We start from the raw sequence: 16,219 nt of genomic DNA on the forward strand, positions 1-16,219 counted from the left end.
GGTAAAGAATAAAGAAGATAGTGTTTGTACAGCACCAGGCATAATGCCTGATGTCTGCTATTTATTTGATAAACAGAGTAGAAAGACTTGTAATTCCTGACTCTTGATTTTGAAAGTTTTACATTCTTAAAGGAATATTCTATATAAAGTTTATGTAAATAGGGTAAGACGTTTTTCTGAGTTGCTTGGAGTTGTTAATTTAGAGTTGACATTATTAAATTGAAAGATACTGTGTTAAGAACCTGTGAAATCAGAAAGGGTTTTGGAATAATTGCAAAATAGAACTTTTACTTTTAAAGTACCTTTGTTTTGGCCATAAGAAATGCTATTCAAATTCTAGTCGACATATTTTATTCTGTTTAAAATCAATTTTACATGGATCAGTTGATTTATATTCCTCATGTTGTGTTGATTAATTGGCAGGTACTGTTTCATTTTTGTCTTTTAGCAAATTGAGAATCAATATAGATATTACTGTTGCCATGAAGTGTCAATGTAAGTACACCTTTAACCTGATGAATCCATATATAGTTTATGTTTAAACAATTGCTAGTAAAACCATTGGATATGTTTTAACTTTATTTTTCCTTTATGATATCTTAAGATGCTATTGTAGTGTTATTTAATAATGTATGTTGTTTTTCTCCTCAGCTTATATTCTTTAAATTTCTTTTCCATAAAGAGAAGAGATTTAACTTTCACACTAGTACAGTTAAAATAAAAGAAAGCTGGAGGAAGTTGTTGTGAATCAGAGTTCTAGTTGAGGTATATCCTTTAGTGTGTTTTTGTTTGGAGTACCAGTTTTTACCTCCCAGGCTCCGCAGACACGCCCGGTTTCGCCGATTCGGTTTACCACCCTTTGCTTTCACTCTTGCTCATTAACATACAGATCCAAGTCTTTGAAGTTAATAGTGATGTTACCCTTTTCTGGTTTCTTCACTGGTTTCTCTTGATTATACTGGTAGAAGTGGAAAAAGGTTAAATGCCAGATAGATAATGTTTGAATTAATACTGCTCTCAAAATTGAGGACCCTTTTGCAAGAAAGAGATGTTTTAAATTACTGCTTGAAAAGTAGAGAATTCACTAGTTCAGAGAAAATTTTTTAAAGTGTGAAATAATTTTATCCAATTAAGGAGGTTAATTTCTGGGAGGTTTCATTTCAGAAGGAATAGTCTCTTCCTTTTCCATTTATTTTTCCTTATGTTGATGGTTTTAAGAGAAAAGAAATACTTTGTATCTAAATTATGAGTTAGTGTTAATACTGAATATATCATATTTTGCTTTATTTTACATGTTTGAATACCATTAAAATTTTAGTTTTTTCAAAATAAACTTTTCCTATTTGTTGATTTTTGAAAAGTTGTCAGCTTTGCCTTAAGATTTCTTTTAATCTCTAAAAATAATTCTTGTAATTAATATTTTCTTTAGCTGCTATTTAGTACTTGTGATTAGGTTCTTGCCAATTTTTTCAAAGCTCTTCAGTTCAGTAAAGTTTATGCTTTCACCATGAGATTCTTCGTCATCCTTTTTACTGAGCAAGAAGTAAAAAGACGGGCTGGCCTGGTGGCGCAGCAGTTAAGTGCGCACGTTCCACTTTGGGGGCCCAGAGTTTGCCAGTTGGGATCCCGGGTGCGGACATGGCACTCCTTGACAAGACATGCTGTGGTAGGCGTCCCACATATAGAGTAGAGGAAGATGAGCACGGATGTTAGCTCAGGGCCAATCTTCCTCAGCAAAAAGAGGAGGATTGGCAGCAGGTGTTAGCTCAGGGCTAATCTTCCTCAAGGAAAAAAAAAGTAAAAAGAGCATTATTAATTTTTCAAAAAATCTCCACCAAAACTCCAAATTCTACTCTTTTAACTTTTGAACAAATAAGCAGTATAGGAAAGTGATCCTACATATTTATGAGTTTTCTGTTTGTCATCTTAATTTATATCAGATATAGTTTAGCTCTGAACATAGAATGTAAAACTTCTAATTTTTCTTTTCAGATGTTGGAGCAGATGTATTGGATTTAGCAGAAACAATGGTTGCATCTGCAGATGGTCTAGTTTATGAACCAGTAAGTTTGATTCATGTTATTTTTTAAATAGTATGCTTTAAGGAGTTGTTCCCTTGAAGACAGTTTTGATATTTGCTTTTAGTTTTGTCAGAGCTAGATTTTTAATGTATTTTCTTAATTCAAAAGTAATCCATGTTCTTTAAAAAAATTTAGAGGAGGGAAGTTATATCTAATACCAACGCCTAGAGCTAACCATTTTTAGCATTTTGGATAAGCCTCTAAAACCTGTTTTATAACCTTATTCTTATTTTGTATCTTTTGTTAATACTTCCTAATAGTTTCCTTTTCTTTTTTCTTGTAGTTGCTGTAGTGATGATTTGGAAGTTCTGTGTCCTATTTATATTCTGCTTTTATCAAATTTTAGTCTTTAAAAATGTTTGAGCTGTATTTCTCTTATCATAATCAAGAATGAAGCAGTAGCTAAGAGGAGAAATTTCATATGCATTTACTTCTTTCTCCCTCACACCTCGATTTCCCAAAGCTAGGGAAATACATTCTCTTATTGTCTTCATAGCACAAGTTGTGTATAACTGATTTATGCAAAAACATCTTCACATTACAGGGGCAGGCATCACATCACAGGAGCATGTGATAACAAGTCATGATCAGAACTAGCTCTAGAGAAGCTATAGAGAATAAAGCATGGAAATCTCAGCTGCTTTGAGTTGCTCCTTGCTCTGTTGGCATAGTGGTACTCATGTTTACCCGTGCATTCTTGAGTTCTTTTGTTTACCATTGACAGTTGTGAACCCTTCTGTAAGCACAATTGCAGAGTGAAGACTAAAGGTGATGGAGGAGGATTAGAAGTAACTGAATGTGTGGAGGAAAAAAAGGAAGCCCTTAGGTCAGTTTTGATTCCCAAATTACTTTTAGCTTACAGAAACAAAATATATTTATACCTTTTGATGCACACTGTTTGAATAGAAATTTCTAAAGAAAAATTAACTTTGTTATTGCCACTCTGAAAGTCTGTAATTCCTAACTCCTGTATCCCTGCTCAAAAAAATTGATTTCACAGTAGTTTTTTATGAGGTTAAGAACCTTGCAAGTTCAGGTACCATGTTACTGCATATTAAACTATTATCTGGAAATTTAGATCTAGATTATTGTTATTAAACACTTTAACTTAATTTGCATTACATTCATACTATTTTAATAATAATTATTCAGCTTTAACTTTGTTTTAGTGCTTTTATTTTCTACTATTCTTAGTTTCTTTATATTTGTTTATCATTTTGTGAAGGGACTTTTTGAGACTTCTTTATCCGCAAGAATATGTGGGTTGTGCTTTATAGACTCTAGCATGACTGACTGTATCATTCTGCTTTTCATTCATTTAAGGTTCGCTAAAGATAGGATTCTTGCTTTATGGTATTTTGCACTCAAAACTTTAAGTACATTCCTTCAGTTGTCTCCTGGCACAATTATTTTTTTCTTCATAGGTAACATATTTATCTACTTCAATTTTTTTTTTCTTTTCCTTTTGAAATTCAAATATTTATCCTATATATCCAAGTGTGGGTCCCCGTTAGTTTTTTTGGTTCTTGATGGTCTGAATGATGTGAGTTCTTAAGTCTTTTTGGCTTGCTTATTTGCTATAATGATGTTCAGAACAATGCTTTTACCTCTACTTTTTAAAATTCTCATAATATGATGTTGAATTTTGTGCAGTAGTTCTCAATATCTTTATCAATTCTTACGTTAGATGCATATTTTTGGACTTTGCCTGAGTTCAAGGAGATTACCTTGATCTAGCAGGATCAATCTTCTTTTCAATGCCTTCATTATGTTTTAAAATTCAGTAATTATATTTTCCACCTCTAATATATTGCAGATCACTTCATTTTTTTTTTTTTTTCTGTCTTCAGGATGTTAAATCTCATTGAGAAATAATTAGAAAAACTTAACACTTTCTTTTTGTTTTTAGCAATGGTATCATAAATAGAGGAAAATTTGCCCTAGACCTCAGATTGACTTCTTCTTTCAAATTAATGAATCTTTTTCTGTATCAATTTGTTTATGTATTTTCTCTTTCATCTTTAGGATGGGGAAATAAGTGGCACATTAAGTGATTGGGAATTGAAATAGACTATTGAAGTGTATCAGTTCCTATTCTCTCTCCCCTCGGCCCTTTTTCTCTTCATACCTAGATGAAAGGAGAAGGGTATTTAGTTTAGATATACTGAATTTCTTCTAAGTCAAATTAGAGCTTCAGATGTTTTTGAGAAGAAAGGAGGAAGTCATGATTGGGTCCAGGATGGCAGAGTGGCTCACTGGGGCACCACAAATCTCCTTGTCTGTGTTTGGTGACAGGCTAAATTTAGCTAGAGTGACTCCTCCTTTCTTTAACTGATGTGACTGTCCTCATTAGCAGTCAACTGTGGCAGTATTCTTGCTTAATTTAGAAGACTATCTGAGCCACAGATAAGCTGGCAGTAACACTACTGTGGAATGCCCTCACTGTGTGGTCTCTGGCACTTGATTGAACTCCTGAAAGTCTTCCTGGGATGGAGCCTGCCTCTTCCTCAAGTCTTCTTATCTTTTGTCACCTGTTTCTCTGTTACTCCGAATTGGGGATTTTACTTGCTGCCTACGTGTGTTGGGCTCTTTTCTTGAATTAGTTTCCCTTATGTGCTGTCTGGCATAAGTTCTTGAAAATTTCCAGCGTGTGGATGCTAATTTAAAATGGTTTAAAATGATGATATAGGGGCCGGCCCCGTGGCATAGTGGTTGAGTTCAGTGCACTATGCTACAGTGGCCCAGTTTTGCAGGTTTGGATCCCAGGTGCGGACCTACACACCACTCATCAGCCAAGCTTTGGTGGCAGCCCACATACGAAATAGAGGAAGCTGGGCACAGGGGTTAGCTCAGAGCTAATCTTCCTCAAGGGAAAAAAAGAGGAAGATTGACAACAGATGTTAGCTCAGGGCGAATCTTCCTCCACAACAACAAAATAAAATAATATGATGATGTAGATTGTGCCCTCATTTTTATGTTTCTTTGAACATTGTGAGAATTTGGTTATGAGGAGACTTAATCATCTTGAACTTATCCTCTAAAATTTATTTATGTTGTTTCTATAGTATTCTGTCTATATTCTGAATGTCTGTCAGTCCCACTCTTTTTTCTTCACATTTATTGAGTCCCTGATATATATATTTTTCTTTCTGGAAAGCTTGCCTCTCTAGCTAGATTTTAAGCTCCTAAGAACCGTTAACTTTATTCTTTCTTCTTTATAGTTCACAAAATATAAAGCATAATGCCTTGTAGCTTTAGACACCAATGAATATGTTAGAATTACATAGTTGTGACAAGATCGTTGATTATGTCATTGTAAACAGTTTCTGCCATCTCTTCTAATCATTTGTGGAATAGGAAGGTTTTGTTTAAATTTAACTGTCATATAATATTAAAAGTCATGTCTTAGCCAGAAAGTTAGGAACTTAAAAATATTTAATTGTATACTTTTTATCAGTAATTTTGTTTAACAGTGTTTCTAGTAATATTCATTCCCTTGCCCTAATTTATATTAAATATTTAAATAAGAATTATTATTACTGTAAAATTATTTAAGAAATAACTTTTGCTTGTTTATAATTTTCATTCTTACTGTTTGAATATGCACTCTGACTATTAAAAACTTAACCCTAATAACTTTACTTCTTTCCAAACCATGGTCACACAATATGCTATGATAGTTACTATTTTGCTATTTACTATTACGTTTTATTACTATTTCTTTACTTAAAGAAGTAATTATTTTAAAAAATGTGAGAAAGTGGTGAATCTGACAGAGCTGGGTTTATATACTGACCTTTATTATGTGGGATTTTGAAAAAAGTTTTTAACTTTTGGAGCTCCTTCCTTATATGCAAAAAGGAGAGGATGACAACAGACTGACCAGGTTGTTAGGAAGGTTAAGTGAGGTAAAGAACTAAGTAGTATAGTGCCTAGCTCAAGGTAGCCTGCTCAAGGTGGTTCCGTACCACCTGTGCTAAGCACTATACCAAGCAGTTTGGGGAAGTCAAAGGAAGAATCGTGTAGTCCCTACTGTCAATAGTTTTATTCACGGCTAGCTGGGGAGCAGGTGCATGCAGCCTCATCTGTTTGCCGTGGTGTGTTTTACAGATGTTAGCATTTTCCTTGTGGGCTATGGTGTGAAAAAGGTTGGGAAACATGCTATAGACAAGTTCAGTGGGAGGAGTAATCAAAGTAATTTCATTGTAATCAGAAAGATGAGGCAGTTTATCCTGGAACATATGGTGTATAGAATTCAGATAGACATGGGGGTCGCAGTTACAGGAGAGGGAGGTTCTAGGTTGCTATAATCAAATTACCAAAGGCACAGAGGTAGAACTTTTGATAGACTGAGGGACTCTTCCACTGTGAATAAAGAACAAGGATTTGTAAGAAGAGAGGAGTAGGTTAGGGCCTGATTATGGACGGATAATTAATAATGCTGATAAATTTGAAAGTAGAATTAATATGCTTTTGTTATGAGTTGCCTTAATAAGAATCAAAAGTGGACTTTTTGTTGCAAAATTAAATTATGGATATTGTCACAAACCCTGAGAAACTTGCATATTTTCCTCTGATTCTACAAGTAACCAAGTCTGACCTTGAATTGATGAAGATGGTCCCTAGATGAAATTTCTAGATTTATTCTTTATTGATTATTGCATTTGGGAATTACAGTGCCATTGTTTAGTTCATTTCAAAAATTGTTGATTTCATCATAGTGTTTTCCCGACAAGAATATGGGCTTTGGATGCTTGAATATTACACTTAAGGTGTTTTTTTTTTTATCTTTTTAAAATATTTGTAAGTTTTATGCTGGCATCATTTAAATGATTTTAAGTCCTAAAATACTGTTTTGTCATATGATAGATTGCCAACTTGTATCCATTTATCTAAATGTAGATAACTGTAACAGGAAATTATTTTCAGTTAGAAGAATTTCTTTATACTATTTTTGAGTAAAAATATCATATTTAAATTTTTTAGTTTGACTTACAGAAGATTAAATGTAAATCATGAATACTTGTTTTTAACAACACTATAAATTTGTTTCTTGCTCAAAGAAAAATTTTAAAAATTATAATGTAAAAGCCAGGGGAAATTGGCAGTGCTAGTAATTATGTTTTCCTTTATTTCAGGTAATATTTGATCTTTCACCACAGCAAAAAGAGTGGCAGAGGTAATAAGTAAACAAAGTATTATGGTCCTTAGAAATCTAGAACACATTTTGTCTATTGTGAATTCATAGATTAACATGTTTGTCTAGGCATTTCTTTGGATGGAGTCTTAGCAGAATAGAGTATATAATATAATCTTTACAATTTCAAAAATTTTGTCAGGTCTTAGGAAGTTATGTGTAATCTTTTCTCTAGTGCACTTTGAATTGTAAATACATTTTAGTTTTCATTTAAAATTTTATTAACTATTTAAAGATTTTAAAAAGAATATATGATCATTGTTTAAAATTCAGTTTGAGTAGAAAGATATAAAGTGAAGGTAAAAGCCTCCTCATCGTTTCGTAAACCTAGTGCTGCTGACTGGCGGTAATACCCAGAGGTAAATTTCTCATGTGGCCTTCTAAAAACTTCCTGTTCGTGTGTAATTTTCTGTATTGTTATACAAATGGGATCATTCCATACATTTGTTCTATAACTTGCTTTTTTCCACCTAACCTGATATTTTGGACATCTCATTTCAGTACATACAGTAGTCCATTTTATGGATGAACTGTGGTTTATTTAATTGGATCCTTATCAATGAGCATTTAGATTGCTTCTAAGATTCTAATATTAAAAACAATGCTCATTCAAAATTCTTGAACCTAATTCCTTATGTACTTATGTGAATGTACTCATAGAGAAAGAAAGTTTCTAGAAATGGAATTTCTCCTTCAAAGGATATTTAATTAACATTTTGATAAGTTCTCATCACAAGGAAAAAAGTGTGTAACTATGCGAGGTGATGTTTGTTAACTAAACTTATTGTGGTAATCATTTCATAATATATACGTATATCAAATCATATGTTGTACAACCGAAACTTATACAATGTTACATGTCAGTTATATCTCAGTAAAACTGGAAAAAAATTTGATAGATAATGCCAAATATCTTCCCCAAATAGTTTTACTTATACTCCCAAACTATATGAGAGTACTTGTTTCTATGCAACCTCACCAACAGTGGCTATAACCAGACTTTTCTTACTTTTGCCAATTTGATGGGTGAAGAATGGTATTGAACTGTTTTAATTAGCATTTTTTTGTGAATCAATTAAAGATCTTTGTGGATTTTTTTTTCTCATTTGTATTTCTTTTTTTGTTAAACTCTTGTTCATGCCCCATGCCTATTTTGCTTGGTTGTTGGGTTTTTTTCTTAATAACTTTAAATAAATCCTTTTTATAATAAGGAAATTAGTCCTGTGTTATAAGTGGTTCCACCACCCCCACTTCCATGTATTCCCTTTTTTTGTTTTTGGTTTCCAGGCTGTCTTGTGCTTAGAAAGGCTTTACTTAAGATTATTACAGGGGCCCACCCTGAGGCTGAGTGGTTAAGATTGCTTGCTCCACTTAGGTGGCCTGGGGTTTCACCAGTTCAGATCCTGTGTATGGACATGGCACCACTCGTCAGGCCACTCTGAGGCAGCATCCCACATAACACAACCAGAAGGATCTACAACTAGAATATACAACTATTTACTGGGGGCCTTGGGGAGAAGAAGAAGAAAAAAAAGTAAAGATTATTACAAAAAAAATTTTTTTTTTTTTGAGGAAGATTAGCCCTGAGCTAACGTCTGCTGCCAATCCTCCTCTTTTTACTAAGGAAGACTGGCCCTGAGCTAACATCCGAACCCATCTTCCTCTCCTTTATATGTGGGATGCCTGCCACAGCATGGTCTTCTGAGCGGTGTTATGTCCACACCCAGGATCTGAACCGGCGAACTCCAGGCCGCTGAAGCAGAAATGTGTGTGCTTAACCACTGGGTTGCCCCCCCAAAAAATTTTTTTCGACACATCTCTTTTTTTTCTCTTTCTAGTTCCTAAGTACATTTCAGACTTTTCTCTTTTAATTTCCAGTTTCTCCATTTGGGGAGATTTTAAAATTAAAGTTGAAATCAAATATAGTTGAACAAAAGAATGAATATTAGGTGTCTCTGGGCTTCTAGTGCTTTTAGTAGAAAGCTATCCAGAGATGAAATATGTTACTTAAATCCAGAAATATTAAAGTGATGTCTCCTTTCATCTGGAATCTTATTCGTTGTTCAAGACTAGTAATAAGTGGGAGCAGAGATTGCATTTTTGCTACTAAATGACGATGTTTTCCATCATAGTAGAGTTTCTGTGTAACTTCATATATGGAATATAAACCTGGATATTTGAGGCAGAAGTTACACACACACACACACACACACACACACAATTTGGTCTCATTAACATCTTTTCCCACTGCCCCACACTAAAAGTTGAACTCTGGAAATAGAAGACACAAAAATATGAAGCTTTGAATTTCTGCTGGCATTAGATCCAAAGATTTTAACTATTTAGACATATAAATCTGAAGATGAAATCTGGCTTCATAAACTTCCTAGATTATCATGTTCTGCTTCTGAAGAAATATTCTTGAATGGACTAGAGATACCCATAGCTTAACATCCTGAAGAATATGCATACCAAAATGCTCTTTACCTTTAGAGTTCGCTAAAAGTTTTCTCTCAATTGGTGTTCTGCTTTTTTAAAATATTTAGGACCCCAATTAATCTCTCTCCTATAGTAGTAAATCTCAAACCCTGGACATAGCCTTTCTGATTTCTGCTTTTTGTTTCTAGATTTAAGATTTATTCTGAACTAAATTTACAGTATAAAAATGACTTTTTATTTTAAATAGGACTGTTTTACCAGTGTTCTTGGTGGATGGTGTTTAAGTGTTTTATCTCTCACTTGCACTTCTAGAAAATGTTTATTTTATCATTATGGTGGGATGTGAAATATTAACATTTACATTTGCTTCCTTTTTTAAGTACCCATATTTGTTTATAATTTTTTCTAAATATATATATATATTTTAAAAGACTTTATTTTTTAAGAGTAGTCTTAGGTTCACAACAAAATTGACAGAGAAGTACAGAATTCCCCAATACCCCCTGCCCCCAGACATGCTCAGCCCCCGCCATTATCCACCTCTAGCACCAGTATGTTGCATTTCTTACAATCAGTGAACCTGCGTGGCCACATCATTATCATGCCAAGTCCATAGTTTACGTTAGGGTTCACTGTTGGTGTTGTACATTCTATTAGTTTTAACAAATGTGTAATGACATTTGTCCACCATTATATTATCTATAGAATAATTTCGCTGCCCTAAAAATCCTCTGTTTTGTCTGTTCATCCCTCCTTCCCCTCTATGTATAATTTTTGTACTTGTTGAGTTTAAACTTTAATGCAGATGACTTTGGATGTTATTTAAAGATATAGGATTAAAGGAGGTAAAATAGAATTATATCTAAAGATATAAAGTTATTGCTGAAAATGGTAGGAGATAACATGGTAGAAGTGCTGGAGAGAAGAAAAGCTTTTTTTCTTGGTTTTGTTTTTCAGAAAAAATAATTTCATAAGTTATCATGAACATAAGAATTTTGTAAAAAATATCTTCTACAGCTGATTGGTTCTTTGTAGCTAGGTATATTTAAAAAGAAAATCTAAGCGTGGGTTCTCAAATGTATACTTTGGTCTTTATAATCCTATGTCTTAGGATTCTTTTTAGAAATTATAGGTAGAGTATGTTTTGTTTAGAATGGTCTTGCAGTAGAATAAGGTTAGGTTTCTTTGGAAAAGGAGACATCAGGTGATATTAAATGGCATCGTGGCTTAATTTGTAGTGAGATTTGGATGCTTGTGGTGTGGGTTTATACCCCAGTAATCTCCCACGTTAAGTCTACCACGTCTGTTGTGTGGCCCCTTATTTGTCTTATTCTTTGTATCTGTAACGCTTTATTCAACGGCCGACAAAGAGTAAGAATTTTGTAATTGCTTCATGTATACATGAAAGATAAAATTAGATACTCTCGTGAGCAGAAGCTCCTTCTTGGTGACCCTGACTGCATGTCCGTTATTGATGGAATCAGACAGGCTTATGGAGCCCAGCTCTTAGACCTCTAGCCACCCTGCCTCACGTTCCCTGCTTTCAAGGAAATGACCAAAAAAAAACTTGGTACTTTATTTTAGAATAAAGTCCTGTAATGTTATGTATGGCTTAGCTAAGTCAGCTATCCATTGTTCTTTTTAAAGTGTTGACTTTCTTTGTATACCTTACTGTATTTCTAAACTATTGTTTGTTTGTGTTGTGTTTAGGATGCTGCAGGTGATTCAGAGCAGACTGCAAGAAGAACATTCACTTCAAGATGTGATATTTAAAAGTGCATTTAAAAGTGCATCAACAGCCCTTCCGCCAAGGTGAGATGTGTTTTTTAGAGGTACAGGTATTTATTATGAATTTACTTTGACATAATTTTAGTATTGATTTAGTTGTCTGAATCTCATATTTCTTAGAGAAATGTAATCATTATGTGTGATGAGGATGTCATTTTACTCTTAAATTTGTAGCCTGTGATATTGCTCAGAATTATCACAAATAATATTATTTCATTTTCATTTAATTTTTCTCTTTTATATGTGTATGGCATACCTCCATATAAAATCGTATTAGGTTTTAAGAACAAATAAATTGCATTTACTGTAATAAGGATGTGTAGAGTTTGGTTAGGGATTTTGTGCTTTTATTTCACTTTTTTCTCTTTCATAGATTAGAATAGCAGATATTTGGAAATGTTCTAATCATGAAAATGATCGTTTAAGTTTAAAGCCATGCAGAGGTTTTCCATTTGCTCAGGAAGAGAGGTCTTTGTCTGTTTGAGCTTGGACGGCATGCCCTTCCCGTACTTCACTCCTACTCCTGCCCTCTCCTGCCCCACCAAGTGCCAGGAGCAGTTCATGAAAGTGTATCTGTGTTGGATTAATTACTTACTTTTTATCTTTCTTCTCTCATTGGACTTAGTCCTCTGGTTAGATTTGAAGAACTGTGGAATTTTGGATTTGTGTGAATATAATATATATATATATAATAATTATGTAATTTTTTTCCATTTTACAGATGTATGATTTTTTAATAAATATATAGACTTCAAAAAACTACTGTTCTACTTTTGACATTTAGAACATTACCTGAAAATTCATCTTTAGGGGTTTTCTTTTTCCGCTCTATGAAATTTTCTCACCACACAATGGTGCTGTATTGAATGCACTGTAAGCAGTTCTAACATATCTTGTCGTAACAGGGAAGATGATTCATCGCAGCCCCCTGACGCGTGCAGAATCCGTGGTCATCTATATGTCAATAAAGTAGCAGGGAATTTTCACATAACTGTGGGCAAGTATGTTCTTTTTCACTTACTGAAAATACTTTAGACAAGTTGGCAGCTTGGTTAAAAGTAAATTCTTTGCTAATCAAATAATGTATAACTAAGGACTAAAGGACTTCTTAAAATGTTGTGTTTTTATGTCTTGAGACTGTTGCTTGGAGCTTCCATCTTAGGATAGAGAAGACTACTAACTTTAAAAACTACTTCAAAACAAAAGTGAAACAGTCATGTCATATTTTGTACATATTGAAGTAAAAGAGCTGTAGGTAAATATGAATGAAAACATCCTCCTTGCCAAGTTTTAGTAACCATAAAGCTCTTCCCTAGACATTTCATTAATTTGTTCATTTTGTTGGATGGCATTATGTTTTGGTTCTGTTTTTCCTTTTGGTGATCCTTATCAAAATGTAATCCCTGACTAATTTGAGACAATTATTTTGATGTGGTTGTAAATTAGTAGTGTTTGGGATAAAGTTAAATTAGGCAAAAGTTAAGGAAAAATATCAGACCACCTTCCTTCATGAGCTGCACCCAGCACAGAAACTGTCGTACAATAAGTACTTGGTAAATTTCTGAATGAATCAGTAAAGCTTCCCTCTTCCCTCACTCCCTACCCCGCTCCCTCCCTTCCATCTAGAGTTGCAGGGCTGAACAATTCTTCATTGTGAAAGACATTTTTTGAGTACTTGTTATGTGCAAATTACCATGCTAGATACTAAGGATGAAACAGTGAAAACGAAAGGGTTTTTGCCCTTACAGTGTTGACATTCTATGAGAGAATCCAAACTTTAAACAGAGAATTACACTAATAATTACTTAATTGTAGTTGTAGTGAAGCTATGAAGGAGAAGTATGGCTGATAAGAAACTATATAACAAGGTGCCTGACCTACTCTGCAAGTCAGTGAAGGCTTTACTGAGGAAACCTTTGAACACTAGTGGATGATTAGTGGAATTTTATATATAAAGGAGAGAAGGCATCCAGGCTGAGGGAAAGGGCATAAAGCAGGAAAGAGTGTGGCTGGAGTTCTTTTTTTCATAATTAGAGAGAGAGCATTAGACTTCTATGCAAAATTATTTCACTGTTTACAGTGGTGAGATCAAACATTTGCTTTGTCTTTGTTGTCCTACTCTTCTTAACATTCGTGTTTTGTTAATGTGTTACTGTTGCCAGGACCCATTCTCTCCTTCCCCAACCTGTAGCTGGGAACCTTAGGCTTTCTTGGTATCATGCAGACAACAAATAATAGTTGGCTCAAAGAAATTTAGAAGATTTTATTGCGTCTTTGGCTCCAAACAATATCCTACTCCAAAACTAACCAAAAGAGGGAAACTTTGACAATTATTGTACAAGCGTCTGTATTGTCGCCTTTGTTCCCAGTTTCACTTCTCTGCCCATACCTCTTTCTCCATAAATAAGAAAGGCCAAATGAAATGCATTTGGTTTGTATGTTGTCCTTACCATCTCTGGGATATCCTAGAAAGCCACTCCTAATTTTTTGGTCTTAGTTTTGTCAAGTTTAATAGTGATCTTTTTGAAGATCTCCTTTTACTTCTCAGGCACAAATATCATTCTCAACTGTAATACAAAGGAGAAATAAAAAGAGCATGATTTATGACATAATAATATGTATTTCAGTATGCAGATATTTAAGCATGAATACATTAGATAAGGTAACGAAGTAAGCAGATGCTTGCCACTTGTATGTAGAATCATTAGGTATACACCAGCTGCAAATGCAGACTGAAACAGATGTGTTGGCCACTCAGATATCATGAATAGTATTTCTGTTGATGAGATGACATTCTGAAATAGTGAACAACTGTTTGTAATACTGTAAACAAAACAAAGTGTAATGTTCCCTCTGTGTCCTGGGAAATTTAGTTGTGTTGAAACTACAACAAAGTACTACAAAGATTAGTACCATATGGCCTAGATGTGTAGTAGGCTATACCATCTAGGTTTGTGTAAGTACTATAGGGGAGGAAGAAATTTTCCTCTACTCTTCTGGGTTCTTTTGGCTGGTCTAAGAATTAAATTGACATGAGACAGTTTAACAGGAAAAAAACGGAAGTCTAATAACATGTATACATGGGAGAAACCCAGGAAAATTAAGTAACTCACCAAAATGGTCAAAGCCCTTACCTTAAATACCATCCTCTGCTAAAGGCAAAAAATGTTGGGGAGAGGAAAGTCAGAGACTTCAAAGAAAAGGAAGGCAATTCACAGGTAAGTGAAAAGGAGCAAATGTTTGGAAAACCAGAGTTTGTTTGGCCAAATAGAAGAACGCAGAAGGGAGTCCAACAAACAGGCTTTTCTAGATTCCTCCCTATCTACCACCTAGTCCATGTTATGCTAAGGTGATAGCTTGCTTTCTGAGACAGGTTTTTTTAATCTGAATTCTTTTAGGCAGTTAACAGGGAGGTAACAAGAAAAACTTTGAGTCTTTTGTTTCTTAAAAATAATCAGCCTGAAATAATCCTCATGTTAAAGAGACACATTTTGGGGTGGAAAATTTTGTTCCCCTTCAGTACACTCTGACGTTTGCACAAAGAAGAAATCGCCAAGTGACGCATTTCTTGGAACATATCCAATGTATCTGCTTTGTTAAGCGATGCATGACTGTATCGTTTTTCCTATACATACATACCTATGATATCTTTAATCTATAAATTAGGCACACTAAAAAATTAACTAATAATAAAATAGAGCAATTATAACAACATACTGTAATAAAAGTTACTGTAGATCTTAGCAACCTCAGCATACAATTTATTTTCTTTCCTTACTAAGTCAAGAACTTCATCTTTTCACTTAAAGGAGAATTGCCAGCTTCACTACTCTTGTGCTTTGGGGCCATTATTAAGTAAAATAAGGGTTACTTCAACACAAGCGTTGTGATACCTCGGCAGTCTGATAACTGAGGTGGCTACTAAGTGGCTGACAGGCAAGTAACATATACATTGTGGATAAGCTGGACAAAGTAATTATTCACATCCTAGGCGTGACAGAGCAAGATTTCATCACCATACTCAGAATGGTGCACAATCTAAAACTTATGAATTGTTTACTGTGGAATTTTCCATTTAATGTTTTTGGACCATGATTGACCACAGGTAACTGAAACTGTGGAAAGCAAAACCCCGGATAAGGGGAGACTACTGTATATTTAAATATTATTACTTTAATCTTTTTTTCCTTCTTTCAGGGCAATTCCACATCCTCGAGGTCATGCACATTTGGCAGCACTTGTCAACCATGATTGTAAGCAGTTTCTGAAAATTTATTCCCTAAAGATATCCTTCAAAAAAGTGTTGTGTGTTTTTATTTTTAGCGCAGGTGCAAGGTAGTGCTTTGAAAGTGGGCTATTTCAAAAACAGATATCCAAAGGAGAAAAGAAATGATTGAATTTATTGCCTCTAATCCATTTTTCTCTTTTCTTTGAGCTACCTGTATTTCTATTTAGTCAATAGCTCAGAAGTTGCTGAGGTTAGGGAGGAGAGCCTTGGTGTCCTTTATATCAATTTGTACACCTTTCTGCTAGTTTTTATCAATAATGAAGGAAATATATTTGAAATTTATTTCAATATGTAAATCTAATATTGACATGTACATATAAAGTATTTGTTAGTTTTGTATAACAATTGTCGTAAAACTTAGTTTTTAAAGTCTGTTTTAGAGAACAAAACCAAGTAATAAATTCTATAAAAAAATCTGGTCACATT

At 34.1% G+C, this 16,219-nt stretch overlaps 1 protein-coding gene across 1 annotated transcript in view; it reads left to right on the forward strand.

Moving 5' to 3' along the window:
* The window catches only part of ERGIC2 (ERGIC and golgi 2), a 41,004-nt gene that overhangs the window by 13,568 nt on the left and 11,217 nt on the right, over positions 1-16,219 (forward strand). The window contains exons 4-9 of the mRNA XM_046683030.1: positions 449-495; positions 1,993-2,063; positions 7,220-7,260; positions 11,428-11,529; positions 12,411-12,506; positions 15,703-15,758. Of these exons, the coding sequence (XP_046538986.1) occupies positions 449-495; positions 1,993-2,063; positions 7,220-7,260; positions 11,428-11,529; positions 12,411-12,506; positions 15,703-15,758 (413 nt within the window). The remainder of the gene's footprint in view (positions 1-448; positions 496-1,992; positions 2,064-7,219; positions 7,261-11,427; positions 11,530-12,410; positions 12,507-15,702; positions 15,759-16,219) is intronic.

This window comes from Equus quagga, chromosome 1 (genome assembly GCF_021613505.1).
Source record: "Equus quagga isolate Etosha38 chromosome 1, UCLA_HA_Equagga_1.0, whole genome shotgun sequence".
Classification (NCBI taxonomy): domain Eukaryota; kingdom Metazoa; phylum Chordata; class Mammalia; order Perissodactyla; family Equidae; genus Equus; species Equus quagga.